Source organism: Myodes glareolus, chromosome 10, assembly GCF_982192425.1.
Source record: "Myodes glareolus chromosome 10, mMyoGla1.1, whole genome shotgun sequence".
In the NCBI taxonomy this organism is placed as follows: Eukaryota; Metazoa; Chordata; class Mammalia; order Rodentia; family Cricetidae; genus Myodes; species Myodes glareolus.
The window spans coordinates 25,829,575-25,846,509 of record NC_142035.1 but is presented as its reverse complement, the minus strand read 5'-3'; the positions used below and the strand labels follow the sequence as shown (position 1 = coordinate 25,846,509).

The following is a 16,935-nucleotide window of genomic DNA, read 5'->3' as shown; positions in this document are numbered from 1 at the left end:
TCTTCGGTTGAGGGGCATCTAGGTTGTTTCCTGGTTCTGGTTATTATGAATGATGCTGATATGAACACAGCTATGATCAAATGTCCTTGTGGTATGAGTGTGCATCCATTGGGTAATATGCCCAAAAATGATATTACTGGGACCTGAGATAGTTTGTTCTGGACCAAGCTACCTGAGATCAGGCCAAGAGAGGAAGGAGTGATAATATGAGTAAAAGGATCAAGACCATAATGGTGATACCCACAGAATCAGCTCTCTTGTGAGAGCTCACTGACTCTGGATTGATAGCAGGGGAACCTGTGTAGGACCAGGCCCACTGAATGTGGGAGTCAGTTGTGAGATTTGGACAGTCTGGGGCCACTGGCAATGGGTCCAAGATTTATCCCTAGTGCTTGAACTGGCATCTAGGAGCACATTCTTTTGCTTGCTCAGCCTAGATATGGGAGGAGAACCTTAGTCCTGCCTCAAAGTGTAGTGTCAGACTTTGTTGACTCCCCATAGGAAGCACTTACCCTTTCTAATGATTGAATGGGCAGTAGGATGGAGGTAAAGTTTGGGAAGTGGGAGGAAGGGAGGGAGTAAGAACAGGGGTAGTTATGTAAAATGAGAAAAGATTGTATTCAAAAAATTTTAATTAAAAAATAAGTAAAATGCAAATTAGATTATATTGCTCTCCTAGTTGACTGTGTGTCCTCTGAACTGCTTTCCTAACACTTCTGCTTAGTCAGTAACCATCCTTCAGACTTCCATGCCTATATTGGTTTCTCAAGTTCCTCAAGCCTGGCTTCACACTTGCCAGTGCTGCTGACTGGAAAACTTGAGTTGCATCTTGTTGCTCGGTGTCTAGTCTGACAGTGTCTTAACCGAAAGAAGTCCTGAAGATGTAGCTGTCTTGAGCTAGCTTGTGCATTTTCTCCTGCTTGCTTCTGTGTGCTATAAACAGCATGCTTGCTTATGTTCTTTTCTATTCAGCAAGTTAGTATCTAAGAATTTTCTTCATTCTTGCCCTCTTTGGAGCAGGTTTTCCAAAATCTATTCAGCTGATATTAGAAGTCAGTCTGCGGCCTCAATCTGGTTTCTTTTAATTGCTAAAGAAAGATAAAACATTAAGCCAACATAATGGCTTAGCAGGTAAAGGGTGCTTGCCACCATTCCCGATTACCATGGTGGAAGAAGAGAATCTGTCTTCTGATTTCCACAGAGGTGCTGGAGAATAGGTGGTATGGCATGTGTGTGCACATAGCCTCTCCCCCAGTAAATATTTCTAAAAGTGTAGTAATTAAGAACTTAAACTTTTTAAGTATTTTAAAAACTATATTACTTTTGTGTAGAGTTTGAACTGTAATCGTTTTGATTGTACCTTTAAAGTATATCAGCATAAAGCTGGAGAGATGGCTCAAGTGGTTAAGAGCACTGGCTCTTCTCTCAGAGGACCTGAGTTCAATCTCTAGCACCCACATGGCAGCTCACAGCTGTCTATGCCTCCACATACACATACATGCAGGCAAAACACCAGTGCATATAAAGGCAAATCATTAAAAAAAAATCAAGCATATTTAGACAATGCCTTTTGTACTTCCTGTAACTCTTAGGGGGAAAAGAAGGTATTCTTCCTAATGCTTTAAAATCCTAAAATTTTAATGAATTAAGGAATGTCAAGTCATCCAGTCTGGTTTTCACTTTACAGATTGAAAATGGACTCCTAGCAGATGGAATGCTGTATCTATAGTCATCTCTGTATGACAGTACACATAGCTAGCTGAGATAGGGACTAGAATCCATACCACATCTTTGAATTTAGTGTCCTTTCATCGTGACAGTTTAAAGAGTTTTTCTTAAGGTTTTACAACTTTTGGTGACTTCATATTTCTCAAAATGTCAATTTTACTTAAAATGCAAAAATTTTTCTTTAAGATTTATTTTTATTGTATATGATTATTTGCTTACATGTATTTAAGAGCACCGCATGTATGCCTGCTGCTTACAGAAGTTACAAGAGGGCAGGATTCCTTAGAACTAGAGTTACAGATGGTTGTGAGCTCTCACAGCTTGGGTTCTGTGTAAGAACCAGTAGTTCTCTTAACTACTGGGCCATCTCTTTAGCTCCAACAAAGATTTATTTTGTATTTTCTTTTATTTTACTTTCTGTGTATGGTGTTTTGCATGCATGCATGTCTGTGCACAATTTGTGTACCTGATATAAAGGCCAGAAGAGGACATCGGATTCCCTAGTACTGGAGTTCCAGACGCTTGTGAGCTGTCCTGTGAGTGCTGGGAATTGAACTGGAGTTCTCTCCAGGAGCAGCAATAAGTGCTCGTAACTGCTGAACCATCTCTTCAGCTCCAGGATTGACTTCTAATGTTAGCAGATTCTTTCATAGCTTTGGTAGAACTTCTCCAGTGGGGGCAAGAAAACAATATTCTTAGGTATTAACTTACTGAACAGTAAGAAAAAAATAACTTAAAATTTGCATATTCTGTTTTTAACAAATGAAAATAAGAGGGACTGTTCAAAGCAGCTGACTTGAGTGTGGTAACGTTGTAACAATTTTCAGACCCTGAGATAGGAATCCCCCCCCCCCAACTCTCCCAGGGGTCTATGTAACTTTGGTGCCTGTCTTGGAACTAGCTGTTATAGACCAGGCTGGCCTTGAACTCACAGAAATCTGCTTGCCTCTGCCTCCTGAGTGCTAGGATTAAAGGCATGCACCACCATACCTGACTAGAGATAGGAACTTTTGTTATACCTATTTGATTTGAGTTTTTAATATTCTCCATGAATTTTATTGGCATTTCTTATTGTTGGCTTCCTTTTGTGTTAGAAGGGTGGTTGGTGTATGGCAGTGCCAGAGCACTGGAAGCAGGCATAGTGATCCACACTCCTTGTAATCTCACACTTGGGGTAGAAGCGGCAGGATCAGGAGCTCAAAGTCATCTTCAGCCGCACCGTGAGTCTGAGGCCCTCGAGACCATGTCTCAAAAGAAAACTAGAGCATCGGGGTAGAAGTCCATTGAGGTCAGAGTTGCAGCAAAGCACTTCTTGTATTACTTAAACTTCTAACTCTTAATACTGCAGAGTTACAGTTGATAGCTCAAAAATATGTAAAGCCCTTTTATATCATAAAGTGGAACTGTAAAATATAAATGGAGACTTAAATTGCTATGATTGAAACAATAATGAGGAACTGGCATCGTCTCTTGTGTTTTCCATTATTGCATCTCAATGTCTGATGTCAAAATGCTCTTCAGATCTCTAGCTCTGTTCAGCTATGTTGACTGCAACACTTTGCTCTTGGGCTGATTCTTTTCCTTGGTAGTAGTTTTCCTCGGCATCTATCCTATTACTCTGGCATCTCTAACATCTCAGGGTCTCCGAAAGCAATCCAGGCTTTTCCTTAACAACTTTACACAACGGCCTCTCTGGGCCTCCATTTAGAGACACCATGATACAGGCCTGGCCTGAAAGGCTTTTTCTTGGTTGTGGAGGCAAATTCCATAGCCCCTTTCTTCTATCCTTAAGTCCAGAATTATGTGTCCAGTTGCTTCATACCTCTCCCTTGTGTTCTACTGTCATGATTAACTTTGGAGCAAAATAAGAAAGAATAAATACTAATGAAAATGAAAAGAAAATGCCACCCCATTGAGCACAAATGCAGCTCTCCTCCGCTGTCTTCTGGCTTTCATCCTGCTCTGTCCTTCTCGTGTGTCTCTTCTCTAGGATTTCCTCTGCCCCTGCCATCTCTCGGGGCTTCTGTGGTCCTTTCTTCTCACTTAAAGCACTTTCTAGTCTCAAAAAGAATATAGTTTATGTTTTGAGACTTTGAAGTTGAACTTAAAAGTAATGATCTGATTTAGTTTGGCAGAGGAATTTTCAAGACAATATAAGTTCAGGAATTAATGTGGTTCTTGTTGGCAGTTTTAGCCAGATTTACAGTGACAATTAGCACAAAGCAGAGCAGAAATATTTTAAAAGTCTGTATTTTAGACAAAGTGTGCATATTTAAATCTGTCGACAAGAATGGTATTGTTAGAGAAATTAGTGCCATTCAAAAGATGTCAAGTGGACAGGGGAGATGGCTTAGTACCCATACAGTGGAAGGAGAACAAGTCACCCTTACACGTGTACTGTGACATGCAATCATGCACTGACATATAATACATGTATGAGCACATAGTGAAAATTTTTAATTTTTTTTTTTTTAAGAGAAAAACCAAGCAGTTTCTACTGAACATTGGAGAAGATGCCTTTGAGGGCAACTCGGGATTTGACCATATCTCACCTTTGATAGGTTCCAAAGTATTGGAAAGATTTGTTCCTTGAGAAGAAAGAGCTCCTGAGACTCCCTGATTGTAGAGGGCCTCCTAGAGAAGTATTTTCTCAGGATCAACTACCCAGGCATTCAGGGTCTGCTATACTGCATTCTGGTCCAAAGGAGCCCAGGCGTTAACTGAACTGGCAGCAGACCTTTGCATTTTTCACATGATGGCTTTGTAACCATACAGGTGCAAAAGTTATGAGTCATAGAGCATTCCAGTGAGATTTCAGAGGGAGGCCTGACAATACGTCAACATCTGTGCTGGCAGCTGGGGAGAGTAATGTGTGAAACTAAGCATAGGACCTCAGCTGTAGTGGTTCTCTGGAGTGTGAAGTTGAAGCTCTAGCTGACCATGTTGGTTCTCAAATGTTTGAGAGAAGCAAATTCAAAGTGTGGGAAGAACAATTTCAAATTATTTGGATATCATGAGATAGTAGAAGCTTAAGGAGCCAAGAAGGATATTTTGTTTGGAAGGATGCTGTCTTGGTGAACCAGTGACTTTAGAAATGGGTACTTTACTATCAGTTGATTGATTGTTTTAGTCTTTTCTTTTGAGCTACAGATGATTCTTTATGCTAGTTTATAGCAGGAGGGGGCCTGCTTGTTGGGGTATCTGTCCCGTCCAGTACCCTATAGCTGGCAAATCCCAAAGAAAATCACACAGAGATCTCCATAAATTATAAAACTGATTGACCCATTAGCTCAGGCTACTTATTAGCTCTTGTAGCTTGTATTAACCCATTATTCTTATCTGTGTTAGCCACATGGCTTGGTACCTGTCTCAGTGGGGGCAGCTCACAACTTGCTTCTTTGTTGGTCTGGGCAGAACTGTGGAGGGAGCTTCCTGCTTCCCAGAATACTCCTGTTCTCATGGCCCTGCCTCTGCTTCTTGTCTGGTTGACCCGCCTATACTTCCTGCCTGGCCAATCAGCATTTATTTAAAACATGATTGACAGAATACAGACAATTCTCCCACACTAGTTTTTCTCTGGAAGATATTACCTGAAGTTCTGTTTTTCAAGCGTAGCCAGGTATGATGTTGCACACCTTTAATTTCAGCTCTTGGGATGCAGAGGCAGAAGGATCTCTAACATTTAATACCAACCTGGTCTGCATAGTGAATTCCAAGCCTGCCAGAGCGACATAGTGAGATTCTGTATCAAGAACAACAAAAAGCCAACAAGAACTCAATTTTCCCCATGGGGAAGTCTCCATACCCAACGCTACTATCATAGTCTGTTATCATCCTGTACTAAACACTAAAATAGCTGCCGTCTAGGCTACTGCTTCCACTTTGCCCCTTGACAAACAATTGCTTTGCTCCTTTTTAAAATTCACATGATAGTCAAAGTGATGTTTTTTCCTAAAACATCTTGTGATCCTGACATGTTTTTGTTTGACACTTGTCAGTGGTTCCCATGGCATTGATTAATGTTCTAAGCCCCATTAACAACCCCTGGCTTTCTTCCTGTTCTTTGGATCTCTCATACCTCAGTTTTAGGCTTTTCCATATCAAATCTTCATTTTGCCTGGCTATATAGTTTAAGAACCGACAATTTATATTGTTTCTCAGAGCCTTCTGTGGCCCATAATTGGGTTTTCTTCTAGGGTCTAAGCTTCTGTTTTTAAAAATTAGTTTTTGGGGACTGGAGAGATGACTCAGTGGTTAAGAGCACTGATTGCTCTTGCAGAGGACCGGGGTTCAATTCCCAGCACCCACATGGCAGCTCACAACTGTCTGAAGATCCAGTTGCAGGGGATCTTACACCTTCACACCAATGCACATAAAATAAAGTTAAATAAACCATGAAAATATTTAAAAAAAAAAAAGTAAAGATTAGTTTTTTGTTTTTGTTTTTTCGAGACAAGATTTAAAAAATTAGGGTATTTTTTTCATTTTATGTGTGAATGTTTTATCTGAATGTATTTTATGTGCACCACGTTTTCTTAGGGACCTCGGAGATTAGGAGGGCATCCCATTTCCTGGAACTGGAGTTGTAAATAGATGTGAACCACCATGTTGGTGCTGGGATTTGCTCTGGTCCTCTGCAAGAGCAACAAGTGGTTTGAATCTCTTGAATCATTTCTACAGTCTCCTGGTCTGAATTTTTTTACCACTTACAAGTATACAGTTTCTGTTCATGTAGTTTGAGTGCCTGTTAAATCTTTCCTGGTGTGCCTTGGGCAGAAATGCTATGTTAAGTACTATTTTATCTTCCTTTTGGCTATATCTCAAGTAGTTATAGTAAAAGTTTAATAAATGTCTTTTGAGAACTAGATGTGGTGGGGCACACTTGAAACCCCAGCACACAGGAAATGGAGTTCAAGGCTATAGTTGGTTATATGGGGAGTTGAAGGCTATCCTGTGCTATATGAGATCCTTTCTCAAAAGGAAAAATATTAAACCAGTATTATTAAACAATAATTATTAAACAAATAAACGTAGTAGAAAAATACATGAAAGAGTTTGTTTTTATGTTGCTTTTGGGGCCGGAAATGTAGCTCATTGATAGAGAACTTGGCTAACATAAAACCCAGAGTGAATTCCAGAACCACAGGAAGAAAAAATAAAAAAAGAAACCTGTTACAGCAGCAGGAATGTTCTTTTTTTTTTGAGAAATGGTCCCACTGTGCATCTTAGGTTAACCTGGAACCCACTATGTAAACCAGAAAGATTTCGTAATACAAAAGTATTAATAACTCCTGTGTTATAGCCCATATCTTTTATCTTGCATTGCTTATCTGATGTCAGTGGCTCTTGGTTAAGGCTTAACAATTGAGAGTCAGACTCAGATACTGGTGAAGAATTCATTGCCATGTGGTTTTGTAATCTCACTTGTCTCTTTCAGAGGTAGGGAAGTGGTTGCTACCTAGATATATGGTGCTAGAGTAAGAGTATATGACTTTTTAATATGGTCTGTATATTCATGTACGTTCTCTGTATCTGCTTGCATATGTGATAGCATCTCAGAATTAACACACCTAAAACTTACGTCATGATTGTTTTTCCCATAGCTCTTCACCCATCTTGGCTATGTAATAATGGAATTCCATCTTTTAAGATCCATTTTCTTATTTGACTACATCCTCCCCAAAGCTGACTACCAAGGTTCAGCCATCAAGGTATTTAAGTTCAATAATCAAAAGCCCCTTTTCGCTCATCTAATTAACATGCACAATTAAAATTAAACATCTCATCCTAACCTAGGTTTCCCCCTCCTCTACCACCATTTTCACTATCCAGAGGCAGTGGGGAGAGAAGTCCCTTGGAAAAAAGGAAAAAGCACACAAAATAATGCGTGTGAAAGGCATGGAACTCTAGAACCTTGTCTTTTAAGTTGCTCAAATAGAAAACTAGCTTTGGAGTGACTCCTCACCCCCGCTTTGTATTCAGCAACTCTTGCTGCCTTCAAAATACACAGACTTTGGCATTCTGTCTGCTATGACCCTGGTTTAAGCTACCCTCATTTCTACTACTTACTATCTAGTTTCTGTTAGGTCTCCTATCTGTGATTTCTTCCTCTCGTAAACTAAAGAAAAACCCACATCTATTGTGCTGGTTTAAATGAGAATGGCTCCCATAGGCTCATATATTAGTGCTTAGTTGCCAAGGAATGGAACTGTTTGGGAAGGATTAGATGTTACCCTGTTGGAGATCTGTCACTGGGCATCTGCTTTGAGGTTTAAAAAGCCCACACCAGGCCCAGTCTGTCTTTCTGTCTTGTCTGTTGTTCCCACCATCACTCCCTGCTGCCTATAGATCAGGATATAAAGCTCAGCCACTGTTCCACCACCTGTCTGTCTGTTTCTTGTCATGATGGTCATAGACTAACCCTCTAAAATGGAGCAAGCCCCCAATCAAATGCTTTCTTTTATAAAAGTTGCCTTGGTCTTAGTGTTTTCCTCACAACAGAAGAACACTAAGACACCTATAGTCAAGATTTTTTAATGCCAAATAGCTGAATTTTGTGATTATGGACAGTTAAAATGTTGTAGCAGACCAGAGCAAAACTATCTTGTACTACTTTGCAATCCCTTTATAAGCCAGTGATTGCCTGATCCTGTGTGACCAAATATTCTTGTAACTGTCTAAACCAATGTGGTTCTTAACCATTGGTTTGTAACCCCCCCCCAAAACACAGATAACTTGCATTACCATTCAAACAATATCAAAATTACAGTTATAAAGTAGCAGCGAAAATAATTCTATAGTTGGGGGGATCTCATGTTAATACATGAGGAACTGTATTAAAGTGTTGCAGCATTAGGAAGGTTGAGAACCACTGATCTAAACCTTTAAAAGTTGTACTATCAGACTACTAGGTTCCATCAGTCCAAAAACTAGGACAGTCATCAGATAACATCTGAACCTTTACCTGGGTTCCCCTATTTGCTGTGGCCTATCTGTGGTACCCACCAGTGGATTTGGTGAGTGCCTTGGCTCATGACTCACTGTGTAGCTAGCTACACAGTCTCATGTAACCATTTTCACAGTGGAGTACCCTTCAAGGAAACCCGATTTTGTGTTGTGGGTAACTCCTTCAGCCAATAGCCTTTACGATACTGGCCCGCTTTTAGGTGTGGAACTCTTTGGTATGACAACAGTTTTGTGTTTCCAGGCCGTAGTCATTCATATTTACCTAAACTTAACTTCTTCCCTTTGAGATAAGAATTGTTTTTGCATTGCCTCTAAAGGGGAGAAATTTTGTTATTTTGAACCAGGATATCAAGTTGGTCTTGAATTTCCTGCCTTGGCTTTTGAATATTGGGATCACAGGCATGCATTATCATACCACACAAACACAGAATAGATTTTACAGAACTGTTGGTCAGATCACAGCATTCCTCTAACCCTTCCTGTCGAGTTTTCTGTCTTCACTCATAGTAAAGATTAGATTTCCTAATGTGGCTTGCGGTACTTTACTTCCACCAGCCTCCTAACATCTCCCTCTGACTTAGTGTTTCTTAAATGCCTTGGGTTCCTTTGGGATTCTTGAACATGCTGGCATTCTTCCTCTAAGGGCCTTTGCCTCTACTCTTTTATCTCAAAACCACCCCCTCAGGTCTTGATTTCCACTGCCTGTGCTGGTCCCATATCTCACAGCAAGCACTCTTTCTGTCTGCATTTTTCTTCTAGGTATTTGCCATAATCTGATGTGCTGTGTGTTATGCAAAGATTTTTGTTTACTGTTCTTTCTAATTTCCTTTGATTAGAACATAAACCTCCATAGGAGAGTATCTTAGTCATTGTTTTCTTAACTATGTAGAGATACTCTGACCACGGCAACTCTTAAAAAAAAATTTAATTGGGGAAGGAATTGCTTACAGTTTAAGTGGTTTAGTCCATTATCATAATTGTGGGGAGCATAGTGGCAGGTGGTGGAGTATTTGAGAACTTCACATCCTGATCTGGAGGCAGAGAGACAGCCTTGGACTCGGAATGGTTGCACATGGTGGCCTTTAATCCCACCACTCAGGAGACAGAGGCAGGCTAATCTCTGTGAGTTTGAGGCCAACCTGGTCTACATAGTGAGTTCCAGGACAGCCAGAGCAAATAATAAAGCCCTGTCTCAAAAGAAAAATGGAAAAAAAAAAAAACCCTCAAAGCCCCTCAGTGACACACTTTCTTCAACAAAGCCACATCTCCCAGGTGACAGACAGCATTCAACAATATGAGCCTGTAGGGGCTGTTCTTACTCAAACCACCACAAGGAGGAATTTGTAATTTAGATCTTTCTAGATTTTAGGGAAATAGAAACTCAGAAAATATTTGTGAGCAAATGAATTAAAATTTGTTTTCTTTAATTGGGTAATAACAGAGTTTTGTTAGCACACTTCCAGTGCTGAAGCACCTCTGCCTTCCTAGCGATACAGTGTTGTTGTTTTTGTTTTGTTTTGTTTTGTTTTTTAAGGCTATGTTTGTAATTTATTAGGGATTTTATATCTGAATTTACAAATTACATACAGATACCTACGATATTCTAGTTTGAAACTTTGTACAGTTCTGGTGTAAGGACAAGTGTATTGTTTTCCCTTTCTTGTTTTTTGTGCAGTAGTATTTTTTTTCAGGTTTTATTTATTTATACTTTTTTTATTTTTATTGAGCTCTGCATTTTTCTCTGCTCCCTTCCCTCCTTCAATCCCCATGCTCCCAATTTACTCAGGAGATCTTGTCTTTTTCTACTTCCCATGTAGATTATATCTATGTAAGTCTCTCTTAAGTCTCTCTTAGTGTCCACATTGTTATCTGAGTTCTCTGGGATTGTGGTTTGTAGGCTGGCTTTCTTTGCTTTATGTTTAGAAGACCACCTATGAGTGAGTACATGTTATAATTGTCTTTCTGTGTCTGGGTTACCTCACTCAAAATGTTTTCTAACTCCATACATTTTCCTGCAAAATTCAAAATGTCGTTATTATTTTCTGCTGTGTAGTACTCCATTGTGTAAATGTACCACATTTTCCTCATCCATTCTTCGGTCGAGGGGCATTTAGGTTGTTTCCAGGTTCTGGCTATGACAAACAAAGCTGCTATGAGCATAGTTGAGCACATGTCCTTGTGGCACGATTGAGCATCCTTTGGATATACACCCAAAAGTGGTATTACTGGATCTTGAGGAAGATTGTTTTCCTAATTTTCTGAGAAATTGCCACACTGACATCCAAAGAAAGGGGTTGTACCAGTTTGCATTCCCACCAGCAATGCAGAAGTGTTCCCTTTTCCCTACAACCTCTCCAGCCTAAGTTGTCATCAGTGTTTTTGATCTTGGCCATTCTTTCAGGTGTAAGATGGAATCTCAGAGTTGTTTTGATTTGCATTTCTCTGATGACTAAGGATGATTTCTTTAAGTGTCTTTCAGCCATTTTAGATTCCTCTGTTGAGAGTTCTCTGTTTAGGTCTATACTCATTTTTTTTATTGGATTATGTGATCTTTTGGTGTCCATTTTCTTGGGTTCTTTGTATATTTTGGAGATCAGACCTCTGTCTGATGTGGGGTTAGTGAAGATCTTTTCCCATTCTGTAGGCTGTCGTTTTGTCTTGTCTGTGTCCTTTGCTTTACAGAAGCTTTTCAGTTTCAGGAGGTCCCATTTATTAATTGTTTCTCTCAGTGTCTGTGCTGCTGGGGTTATATTTAGGAAGTGGTCTCCTATACCAATGAATTCAAGTGTACTTCCCACTTTCTCTTCTGTAAGGTTCAGTGTGGCTGGCTTTATGTTGAGGTCTTTGATCCATTTGGACTGAAGTTTTGTGCATGGTGATAGATATGGGTCTATTTTCATTCTTCTACATGTTGATACCCAGTTATGCCAGCACCATTTGTTAAATATGCTTTCTTTGTTTCCATTTGATATTTTTTGCTTCTTTCTCAAAGATCAGGTGTTCAAAAATGTGTGGATTGATTTTCCGAGTCTTCTATTCGATTCCATTGGTCCTCCTGTCTGTTCTTATGCCAATACCAGGCTGTTTTCAGTACTGTAGCTCTGTAGTAGAGTTTGAAGTCAGGGATTGTGATGCCTCCAGGAGTTCTTTTATTGTACAGGATTGTTTTGGCTATCTTGGGTTTTTTGCTTTTCCATATGAAGTTGAGTACCGTTCTTTCGAGATCTTTAAAGAATTTTGCTGGGTATTGTGTTGAATCTGTGTACAATAGTATTTTTAAGATGCTCTTTATGATAGTGCATGTTTGTAGGACCAACTGGACCTGGTGTTTTGCTTACAAGCTAGTCTTGAAACACAGTGTAGGCCAGGGTGACTTTGAATACGTCCTCCTGCCTTAATGTTCAGTGTTGGAATTGAAGGTAGGTGCCACCATGTGCAGCAGTTCACTGTGCTCTTATTATGAGACTATGTTGTTTTACTCTTCTTGCAAATATGTAGCATAAAAAAAGTATATACAAAGCTCTTGTCCTTAAAAAAAATAGCACCTTTGGGGGGAGAGAGAACACACCCTCAATTCTCCTCGTACCCAACTAGCCATCCCAAGTATAGACAGCCTTCTACCCATTGAATCCTCTGAGTCCACTCCTTTACCTTTCCAATTGCTACAGTTGTGCAGATTTTCTTTTATAAGAAGGCTAGGTTACAGGTTTCTCAGGTTCTCCTTGAACCTTGACTTCCTGATCATCCTGACTATGGGAATTACAGGTGTAGGGATGAGAATTGAACCCAGGACTTTATGCATGGTAGGCCGGTAGGCAAGCTCTCTGCCAACTGAGTTTCCTTTTGTTTTTATGTATAGGTCCACCCACACTTGTGCATTACTAAGGTATGAACCTAAGTATTGCTGTTCAGGGTTCCTTATTTTTAAAGAATACTTTTGTTAACGGAGACTGCTTTCATTTCCTGGCCACCCAGGTCTGAATAATCACATAGAAACTATATTAGTTACTGCACCGATTGGCCTACAGCTCAGGCATATTTCTGGCTAGCTCTCGTATCTTACATTAACCCATTTCTCTTAGTCTATGTTTTGCCTTGTGGCTGTGGCATTACCTCATTTTCTGCATGTCTTGTTTCCTCAGCTGGTGGCTGGCATCTGCTTGACTTCACCTACTGAAATTCCTGCCTGGCTTTTCTCTGCTAAGTCATTGGTCAAAATAGCCTTATTCATCAACCAATAAAATCAACACATATACAGAAAGACATCCCAAATCATAATTTTCTGCTGAGTGATGGTGGCACACGCCTTTAATCCCAGCACTCGGGAAGCAGAGGCAGGCGGATCTCTGAGTTTGAGGACAGCTAAGGCTACACAGAGAAACCCTGTCTCAAAAAAAAACCATATATATTTTTCCCTATCATATTGTATTTGTTTTCTTTTTTTTTTCTCACTTGCTGTTTTTGTTTATCGTTTCTGAGGTTGATCTGTGTTGGAGCATTTAATTGAAAATACTTCATACTTTCTAGTGTATGCTGTTTGTGTGACTCATGGTTGGTCTGTTGTACACTTGTATTAGGTTGTTTCTACTTGTGATTTTGGCAAACTCTCGGTACAGGTGGGTATTGGCTTCCCCAAGGTGTATGTGTTTCAAGAATAAGACTAAGGTCACTTTTGTTCTTGATTGTGATTGTTAAGTAGTCTAACTGGTTTGTAAAGCAGTTGTATGAATGTACTCTCTCCCTAGCAGTGGATAAGAATGCTTCTTGCTTTGCAGCTTTAGTAGTGTGGATTTAAAATCTCTGGGTTTCCCTGTATTCTTAATTTGATGCAATTTGTGTACACTGAAATTTTCCCCCTTTTAGTGTTCAAGTATTCAGATCTAAGGCATGCTTTAAAATTCGTATGATTATATTTGTTTGAATTTTGATACAATTTAATGTATGCTTTTAGTGAGTTGAATGGAATTGCTCAATTAAGTGTTAATGTTATGCTTATCTCTCTTCCTCTTTAAAATTACTGTAGTAAAGTTCACCCCCCATCAGTGTAGACTCTTGTGTTGTCACAAAGCAGATAGAGCAATATGGCAATCACTGTAATTAAGTTTATCAAGCAGACCCATAGTGTGTTCGTCCCCAGCTCCTAGTGATTCATAGTTTGCCCCTGCACTGCTGCCTTTTCAGGGCTTCATATAAATGGATTTATACATTCTGTAAGTCCCCGTGTGAGTGCTGGGAACTGAACCTGAGTTGACTCTAGGAGCAGCTAGTGCTTTTAAAACACCGAACTATCTCTTCAGAACCTTCTTTTTTTTTTAAGATTATGTATATGCATATGGGTCTTTATGCACAAAGAGTACCCGTTACCTTGGAAGCCAGAGGTGTTGGATTCCTTTCGAATTGAAGATAGAGGTGTTGTGAGCAACATGGGTGCTGTGAACAGAATCTCAGTTCTCTGGGAGAGCAGAAAGCTTGCTCAACTACTGAGCCATCTCTCCAACTCATGGGCTCTTAAATTTTTTCACCTTTATTTTTGTTTTATGTAGATGGCCATTTTGCCTGTGTTATTGTGCACACAATGCCTTTGGAAAACAGAAGAGGTCATTAGGATGACCACTACCATCCCCCAAGCCCACCCCCAAATTACAAATGCACTCTTAACTGCTGAACCTTGACACTGAACATTTAAAGTAATTGTTATGATTGAGTTAAATCTGCGCTATTTAAGTTTCCTAATTATTTGTTCTCTTGTCACTGTTAGCTTATTAACTATGGTTCTGTATTTGTCAGAGCTTGCCTAATATTTTATAAACTGTAGCATTATTAAACAAAAAATATACCTCTTAGGTATTATGTCATTTCGTGTAAAATGCAAGATCTTTATAATAGTCTTAAATTCCCTTGTGTGGTTTCTGTGCTAGTCATTTCATGGCACTTCTACATAGTCTTTACATTCATAGAACATCATTACTATTTTTCCTTTAAATATGTCTTTAAAATTTTTATCTTTTGAGGTAGTGTGGGGAGGTGGAGGAGTGTGGGGTGTGGGAGTGTAGGAGTGTGGGTGAGTGGGGGTGTGTGTGGAGGTGGGTGTGTGGGTGAGTGTGGGGAGGTGGGTGAGTGGGGGTGTGGGGAGGTGGGTATACATGGGCATGCCATGGCATGCATATGGCAGTCAGTGGACAACTTGCAGGAATGGTTCTCTCCTTCTACCATTGGGTTTTAGGGAATGAACTCAGGTTTACAAGCTTGGTGATAGCACTTTTATCTGCCAAGCCATCTCCCTAGCCAGGATAGTTTTTCTTAATAAGAAAATTCTAAGTTCAAAAATGTTTTTTTCCTTTGAGCATTTCAAAGTTACTAGTTCTGTATCTTCTAATCTGCATAGTTTCTGAATATTATATTTGTGGTGAATATTATTTGTTCTGTTACCCGGTAAGCATTTTTTCATTTTTTATACTTATTATTACTATGTGTAAGAAAAGAAGGTGTGGGCGTGGTGCACACTCAGCGCTGTGTAAGAAAAGAAGGTGTGGGTGTGGTGCACACTCAGCGCTGTGCACAGGTGACAGTTTGTGCAGTCAGTTCTCCTCTTCTTTTCTTTCTCTTTGTAAAGTCTTCAAGGTTCCCTCTAACAGTCTGCCATAGGATACCATGTGTTTATTTATCAGCCAAAATGTAGGTTTGGCCCCCAGCTCCACAGGAAATGAGAAACTTCTAACACAGTGATAGCACTGGCATGCACCAGGGCATTGAACATTTTAGGCAAGCATCTGTAACCCTAGGGTTTGTTTTTTGGAGACATACTGTGAAAGTTTTCATTAGAGACTGGTTTAAGTTTCAAATGAGTCTGTCAGGTTTGCTTGTGCTCCACCTGCCTTTCAGCTAATCTCTTCTGTGACTGACTTGTACCACTTAAGTAGAGTGACTTTATAATCTATACTTTTGAAAAATGGAAGTTTAGTTTTTGCTATTTGAACTCTGACCTGTTTTTGTTTTATGTTTTTTGTTTTGTGGGTTTTTTGTTTTTTGTTTTTTTGTGGGGTGGGGCAAGAATTTCTCTGTGTAGCCCTGGATGTAGACTAGGCCTTGGCCTTATACTCAGAGATCTGCCTGCAGGTGCCACCATTGCCTGCTTGAACTCTTGACTTCTAACAGACAACAGACGACTTTTTTTGTGGCTATAAATTGGCATTCATTTTTTTTCTACACAGTTGTGAGGTTGGGTTGGATGGTTGTTTTTGTTGGCTTCACACACACACAAAATATGTATGTATGTATAATTTTTTAAAACTTTATGTGTATGTGTGTTTTGCTAGTATTGTATGTCTGTGTGTGTATATATTTTTGTATGTATACCTGTACGTGTGTGTTTGATGTTCTTGGTGACTGCCAAAGAGCTTCAGACATCTTCATACTGGAGTTACTGATAGTTGCAAGCTGCCATGTAGGTGCTGTTAATTGAACCTGGTTCTCTGGAAGTCCAGCCAGTGCTCTCAGCTGCTGAACTGTCTCTCCAGCTACAGTGACTTCTGAGATTGTGTGCATCTTAATTCATTTCAGATTGTCTCTCATTCTTTGACAGGCATTAGAATAGCTCTCCCACCTCCCAGATCCTCTGTCTCTGTCTAGTTTTAGTACATCTTGGTAAAACTGGTGTAACTCTGAGTTATAGTAAGCTCAGGTGCTATCTGTCTATGTGGCACCACACTGCATGTCATGGAGATTCTGTGTGTAGCAGCTGCTGCGTCAGTGGTATACTTTCTCATGTATTTGTCAGGTTTCTGTCACGATAGTAAAATGCTCAACTTATAAAGACAAAATGCTAGACTTAGCAGATGCTTACATATGTGAGACGTGAGGAATTTATTGAAAAGACAGTGATGGCATATGTACAAACAACAATTATGGGTGATAGGTATGACGGTATGTACCTGTAAACTTAGTACTCGGATTGGCCAGCATTGGTTAGCCCTATTCTTTGGGCCAATGATGAAACACATCCTTGTATTTTGACAGTAAAACCACTTAGCTCATGTTTTAGATATAAAAGAAATACAATGTGGCTTCCATAGTCTCTTTTCAAGGCATGCCTACAGTGGTCTCAAATCTCTTACTAGAACCTGTTGTTTCCCTCAAACAGCACCAACACTAGGAACCAACCCTTTAACACTGTAGTTAGAGGGAGCCTTAAATTCTAACCTATGGAATGTAGCAAATTCTGACTTTCTAGTGTTCCCATGA

The 16,935-nt window shown here is 39.8% G+C and overlaps 1 protein-coding gene across 4 annotated transcripts in view; it reads left to right on the top strand.

Moving 5' to 3' along the window:
• Asxl1 (ASXL transcriptional regulator 1) overlaps nt 1-16,935 on the top strand; it is a 64,967-nt gene that overhangs the window by 15,633 nt on the left and 32,399 nt on the right. For 2 of the 4 annotated variants that reach the window (XM_085697199.2, XM_085697200.2), the window contains exon 4: nt 7,332-7,439. The exons of the other annotated variants lie outside the window; for them this stretch is intronic. In XM_085697199.2, the coding sequence (XP_085553325.1) occupies nt 7,332-7,439 (108 nt within the window). The remainder of the gene's footprint in view (nt 1-7,331; nt 7,440-16,935) is intronic. 4 annotated transcript variants of the gene reach the window in all.